General features: G+C 44.4%; 1 protein-coding gene and 1 pseudogene across 3 annotated transcripts; both read left to right on the top strand.

Moving 5' to 3' along the window:
- The first annotated feature begins 901 nt into the window (after positions 1-901).
- On the top strand, positions 902-6,518 carry LOC145228028 (uncharacterized; annotated as a pseudogene). Its single transcript, XR_013860021.1, has 3 exons — positions 902-2,371; positions 2,606-2,912; positions 3,519-6,518. The product of XR_013860021.1 is annotated as an uncharacterized LOC145228028 (transcript).
- On the top strand, positions 3,665-6,518 carry LOC145228031 (uncharacterized). Of its 2 annotated transcripts, XM_080093004.1 has the most exons (3): positions 3,665-3,720; positions 5,226-5,521; positions 5,686-6,518. In XM_080093004.1, the coding sequence occupies exons 1-3, from the start codon at positions 3,673-3,675 to the stop codon at positions 5,888-5,890; spliced, it is 549 nt and encodes a 182-aa protein (XP_079949130.1). In that variant the 5' UTR covers positions 3,665-3,672; the 3' UTR covers positions 5,891-6,518. The 2 variants fall into 2 exon arrangements, with proteins under 2 accessions (XP_079949130.1, XP_079949129.1); XM_080093003.1 differs by lacking the exon at positions 3,665-3,720 and having other exon boundaries at positions 5,121-5,521.
- Positions 6,519-6,731: the final 213 nt, after the last annotated feature.

Here is a 6,731-nt window from a genome sequence, read left to right on the forward strand (position 1 = left end):
AGCTAAAATGCACATACCTGTAGAACAATCCTCGCCCAGTCCAAAGCAGAAAATCACTACACAGCTATACATGTTACGTGCTTGCAAGTTACATTTGCATGTTGTTGTGTTTACAAGTTAAATTTGCATGTTGTTGTATTTTCATGCACCCCTTGCACAATTGCCAAGCATGGAGATATTGCCAAAAATCATAAGCATTTTTTATGAATTGCGATAATAAATTGGGAAGTGAATCAATTTACGGCAGAGCACGAGTTACTTTTCGTGTCTTTATTACATCGTATGTTTGTCAATCGTACTTCTTTTTCATCCAGTACACAATTGTCATTTATATGTTTTTCTCACATAGATGGCAGGAAGCATTTTTCGCCATATTTGCAATGTGATTTTATCGTGTGTAAATTCTTATTGTACTGTACGTCTTTTCCGCCATGACTCTTTACTCCCACCCTGTGTTTATATATAGAACACAGTTAAACCCTCTAGCGCCGGAGTATTTGTAGCGGTCACGTGCCTTTAAACCATCATTTTGACACTTTGGTTTGGCTAAGCATTAAGTAATGGAAAATTTTAACTTTGCAACCATGACTTTTCGTTCCATGGAATTTATGGTGTAACTTTACTGTTCCATGTGTTCTCATGATTCAGTAACTATTGGAAGCACATATTCAGTGTCGTTGTGTGGCGAATTTTAATCTCGTTTTATTTATGACGCGTCTTTTGAATACTTTACCTTCACACACGTATTTTCACTTATTCTTTCACGTTACTTTGTTATATTTGTTCGGATCATTACACACCTTCATGCACATAACGTTCTTTACAGTTGTATTATCCTGTGTTTCTCTATTGTTGTGTCTAATCGTCATTATGTTTCGCCACTCATCTCCTCACTTAATGGTTTTGTTTAATCGTTGTTATGTTTCGCCACTCATTTATTCACTTAATTGTTTTGTCTAATCGTTGTTATGTTTCGCCACTCATTTATTCACTTAATTTTTTGCGTATGATTTCACCACACAGTATCTTCACTTAATGGTTCTTGTTACACATGATGCTTTTCCTATGTTTTATACGTTCGCCTCATATGCGCCAGTTACGTGTTCACGCTTGTTGGTTCTGCGATACCCGGATGTGCCTCTTGGAATCACGTGATTCGTTAATCAACGTGATTGATGTGGTAAAACGTGCTTGAGAAGGAAGCATGGTCAGTCTTCCTCTGGGCGCCGTGCGAGTTGCACTGTGTACTTTTGTGTCGTGTATTTGCTGGCGTTGACTTGTAGTGGAACTTGTCGAATTCGGAGTTGTTTTATGCGAATGCTTTTTATCGTTTTCTGTAAACAAGGCGCCCATTAGTGAAACCAGTTTGTGGTCTCTCTTTGGCTTAATGGTGAGCCGTTATTGCAGGGTTCGGGCCGTTTCTGAATTAGGGAGGCAGTTTTGGTTTAAGGTGTATAGAATTAGACATAAACAGATCGATTGGGGTTTAACATCGCCACTTGAAAGGTCTTTTGCCGTATTCCCAATGCTGCCGAAATAATTCCGTAACAACTTGGCGAGCACGCCAGGACCCTGTCACCACTACCCGCTGGTTTTACTAGGAAGACTCCCCTTTTTGTGTTTTTAAGTATTGTATTTTAGGTTGATTTTATAATGTCTTTTAACGTTTTAATGCAACCTCCGCCTTTACGGCCTGGGGAGGATCTAGGTCAATATTTTAATATGCTCGAATCTTATTGTACGAGCGTTGATGCTTCAGAAGAAATGAAACGGCATCTGTTTTTAGCAAGCATTGGCAATGATCTGAAATGGGCAATACAAGAGAAGGACGCCAATCTCTTTACAATTCCGTTTAAGGACTTGAAAGAACGCGCACTGCGTCATAAGTCCAGCGGCCAACTCGCAGAACGCCAACGCGCCGAGCTGATAAGGCGCGTGCAGTTACCTGGCGAATCCGCGCGAGACTTTGTTTATGCCTTGCAAACACTGGGGGATAATGCTTACAGCAACTCTTTAGAAGCTGCCCTCAAAAACGAAGTGCTCTACATTACATTGCTGCAAGGCTTGCAAGACAGGCGCCTTGCGGAAACTATGCCTGCGGCAACCAAGTACACAAGGACGTTCAGAGCCGCCGCCCAGGTCGTGGTCGATGCTCAAGTACAGAGCTTTGTCCAGGTGGCAACGGTTAACGCAAAAACATCGGAAATGGAGGTAATTTTGAAAAAACCTTGAAGGCATGGAGCGCCGTACGGCGGAACGGAGTGCTAAATTCGAGGACACCACTCCGGTTCTAACGGAGCAGATAGCTGGGTTTGTGGAGAGATTTGGGTTATTGACTGCGACAAGTGTAACGATGGCGCAAAGCCGCGAGGTGAAGATGTTTGTGGCAAATTTGGGGTATGAAGATGTAACAATAACAAGTGGGGCGAGATTCGCTACGGTTACACCCGTGTATGCTTTTGTGAACCTCGATTGCAAAATCCCCGGTTCTTGTATAGTGGTAGAGGGAGGTGTCCCTGGATGTAAACACCCTGAGTGTTTTGTTACAGACACCCAGATTTGTTCTGTATCGGCCCAGAAAATATCTAACCAAGATCCGTTTCAGGACATTGTAGATAAAGTCACCATCGGTGACCGATTAACGGCAGATCAACGAGGTGAATTGTTCGATTTGCTGCGTGCCAATCAACAAGCGTTTTCGACTTCCAAAGATGCCTTGGGGCGCACTGATATAGTGCGTCATGTTATCGACACGGGTGACAACGGCCATGTAAGACAGCCACCGCGCCGCATGCCTCATCACAACAAAGCAAAGGTAGAGGAGATCTTAGCTGAAATGGACAGACAAGGCCTAATCCGACCTTCAAAATCACCGTGGAGCAGCCCGATTGTGTTGGTCCGAAAGAATTCCGGTGAGACTCGTTTTTGCGTTGATTACCGCAAGTTGAATGAATTAACTAAAAAAAAATAGCTACCCGATTCCCCGGATAGATGACAGTTTAGACCAAATGTCCAACGCCGCCTATTTTTCAACTTTGAATCTAAAATCCGGGTATTGGCAGGTTGCAATGGACGCCTCTTCCCGGGAGAAAACGGCTTTCCCTAGCCACGTCGGGCTTTTTGAATTTAATGTAATGCTCATGGGCCTGTGCAATTCTGCAGCGACTTTTCAGCGCCTGATGCGTATTGTCCTGAACGGAATCCAATGGAAGGGAGCCCTAGCGTACTTGGATGATATCATTGTATACTCGAAAACTTTCGAAGAGCATTTAAAGCGACTGTCGGACGTGCTAGCAAGAATAAAATCGGCTGATCTAACTTTAAAACCTAGCAAGTGCACTCTATTTACACACGAAGTAGACTTTTTGGGCCACGTATTATCGAAAGAGGGCATACGATGCAACCCTAACAAAATAAAGGCAGTTGCTAAATGGCCGACTACCCGCAACGTAAAAGAAATCCGGCAGTTTCTAGGCCTTACTTCCTACTATCGTAAATTTATTTGCGGTTACGCACAGATCGCGGGTCCTCTTCACCGGTTGACGGAAAAGGGAAGAAGATTTCAGTGGGATGACCAGTGTCAGGATGCCGTCTCTCAACTAAAACAACACTTGACGACTGCACCAATTCTTCGATACCCTGACTTTAACATGCCGTTTATACTGGATACGGATGCGTCTGACGCTGCCGTTGGCTGTGTCCTTTCTCAGGAAATCGACGGTAAGGAATGCGTGGTCGCCTATGGTAGTCGCACTTTGAGCAGGTCGGAACGTAACTATTCCACCACAAGAAAAGAGCTTTTGGCCGTAATATTTGCGACAAAGCTGTACCGGTGTTACTTACTGGGTCAAAAATTTACCTTACGGACCGACCATTCTTCGTTAAGGTGGCTTTGGAAGTCTAGAGAGTTATACAGGCAGTGCGCCCGCTGGGTAGAGCACCTATCCGCGTATGACTTTGAAATCCATCACAGGACGGGAAGCAAACATAGGAATGCAGACGCTCTGTCACGCCTTGATGACTTAGAACAGGGGTGCCCAACCTTTTTTGACTCGAGATCGACTTTTGAGGTAGTCCAACTCTCGAGATCTACCATTTCAATACAAATTAGCAAAGACATAACGAGTACCAGAACAAAATAACAATCTACTGCAACTATTACTGTTATAACGTAACAAAGCGCCTACTTATGAACTTATTAACATATCCTTATGATTAATTCACACAATAAAGTCATCTATGTACAGCAACGCGTTACAAAGCAACTATTTTAAATAATTTCTGCAACCCTCGCGATCGACTTAAAGTCAGTCCGAGATCGACCATGGGCACCCCTGACTTAGAAGATTGCGGGGCATGTCCGTACAAATTGGCCGAGGGTATCGAACATACCCAAGTTCACGTCGTTGACTTAAAGTCTACGGTAGGATATCAACATGAGGACTTGTTGGAGCGGCTGAAAGATGACCCTGATCTAGCAGTCGTCTTGGAATGGTTGAATAAAGGTATGCGTTCGAAATTCAAAACCGTTAAAAAAGAATCACCAGTACTTCGCCATTATTGGTCTCGCTTTCCCAGTCTCCTAATTAAAGCAGGTGTACTTTGTTGTCGTGGAAACTCTACACTAGACAGCGATTCTGTAATTGTTTTGCCACGGAGTTTAGTCGATGAAGCAATGTCAAATCTTCATGATAAGGTACACAGGGGAGGGCATTTGGGCATAGCTAAGACGCTGGCTAAGATAGCGGAACGCTTTTATTGGTATAAATGGCGCGATTCTGTCGAGACCTTTTGCGGCAACTGCGTCACCTGTCAATACAATAAAATCATTTTCAAGCCCCGCTCATGCCCTCAACAGAGGACAGACCAATGCAAAGGGTCGGAGTGGACGTTGCCGGACCTCTACCTCTCACCCGGTCGGGTTACCAGTTTATTTTGGTAGCGTGTGACATTTTCACAAAATACGTAAGAGCCTGGCCGATGCGAAATCAAACTGCTAATGAGACCGCCAGTTTGTTATATCGAAATTGGTTCACCGTACATGGGGTATACCGGAGACTGTTCATTCCGACCGCGGTTCAAATTTTGAAAGCCATTTGTTCGTAGAACTATTACGCCTAATGGGATGTAAGAAAAGTCGCACGACATCATACCACGCGCCTGCGAACGGTGGGATCGAACGTAACAATAAGACCATTATCACTATGATCCGAAATTATATACAGCAGGATAACCGGCGGTGGGATGTAGCATTACCAGGAGTGGTGGCCGCCTACAACGCGAGTGCCCACGATGCAACGGGAGAAGCTCCGCATACTCTCTTAACCGGACGACCATTACGATTGCCGGCAGACTTGATGGGGTCTTTGGCGCGTGACACCACACATTCGTATGGAGTGGAGATCGACCAGCTTCGTGATGGTCTACAGCTTGCGGAAGAGGTAGTGAGAAAAAGTCTTGCGACGCAACGGAAGCGGATGGAAGACTGGTACAATCAACGACAACAAGGAGACCCTACTCGGTAGGCGAATTCGTGTTGTTAACAAACCCGGTCGTGCCGATAGGACAAAGCAAAAAACTTCAGTATCCATACAAGGGACCTTACAAGATCACCGATATTCGCGGTCCCGTGAACTACGTGATTGAGGACGCGACGGGCAAGAGGCAAACTGTACATTTTAACAGATTAAAGCCAACGACGGGTACATTTCCCAGTCCTACAGAAGAACCGTCGGAGCATCCACAACCGCAGTCGCAAGCCCCTGCAGCCATGTATGTCTACACACCTAAAGCCGCTTTGCAGGAAGACGCGACCAATTCGGATGCATGTAGAAGGTCGACTCGGGTACGTCGTCGACCAGCGCGATATTCACCAGAAACGATGGCGTAGACGGTTGTACTACGGGAGTAGGACCATTTTAAGTTGGGGGGAATGTGGCGAATTTTAATCTCGTTTTATTTATGACGCGTCTTTTGAATACTTTACCTTCACACACGTATTTTCACTTATTCTTTCACGTTACTTTGTTATATTTGTTCGGATCATTACACACCTTCATGCACATAACGTTCTTTACAGTTGTATTATCCCGTGTTTCGCTATTGTTTTGTCTAATCGTTGTTATGTTTCGCCACTCATTTATTCACTTAATTGTTTTGCGTATGATTTTCACCACACAGTATCTTCACTTAATGGTTCTTGTTACACATGATGCTTTTCCTATGTTTTATACTTTCGCCTCATATGCGCCAGTTACGTGTTCACGCTTGTTGGTTCTGCGATACCCGGATGTGCCTCTAGGAATCACGTGATTCGTTAATCAACGTGATTGATGTGGTAAAACGTGCTTGAGAAGAAAGCATGGTCAGTCTTCCTCTGGGCGCCGTGCGAGTTACACTGTGTACTTTTGTGTCGTGTATTTGCTGGCGTTGACTTGTAGTGGAACTTGTCGAATTCGGAGTTGTTTTATGCGAATGCTTTTTATCGTTTTCTTTAAACAAGGCGCCCATTAGTGAAACCAGTTTGTGGTCTCTCTTTGGCTTAGTGGTGAGCCGTTATTGCAGGGTTCGGGTCGTTTCCGAATTAGGGAGGCAGTTTTGGTTTAAGGTGTATAGAATTAGATATAAACAGATCGATTGGGGTTTAACATCGCCACTTGAAAGGTCTTTTGTCGTATTCCCAAAGCTGCCGAAACAATTCCGTAACAGTTGTTACATGTTCCCGTCTTCCT

The sequence above is a fragment of the Phallusia mammillata genome, chromosome 5 (assembly GCF_965637545.1).
Source record: "Phallusia mammillata chromosome 5, kaPhaMamm4.hap1.1, whole genome shotgun sequence".
Taxonomy (NCBI): domain Eukaryota; kingdom Metazoa; phylum Chordata; class Ascidiacea; order Phlebobranchia; family Ascidiidae; genus Phallusia; species Phallusia mammillata.

Coding starts and splice junctions, on each gene's coding strand:
- LOC145228031 (XM_080093003.1), top strand. CDS start 5,121: ATGGGATGTAAGAAAAGTCGCACGACATCATACCACGCGCCTGCGAAC. Junction 5,522..5,685: donor CAACAAGGAGACCCTACTCG/GTAGGCGAATTC, acceptor ACATTTTAACAG/ATTAAAGCCAACGACGGGTA.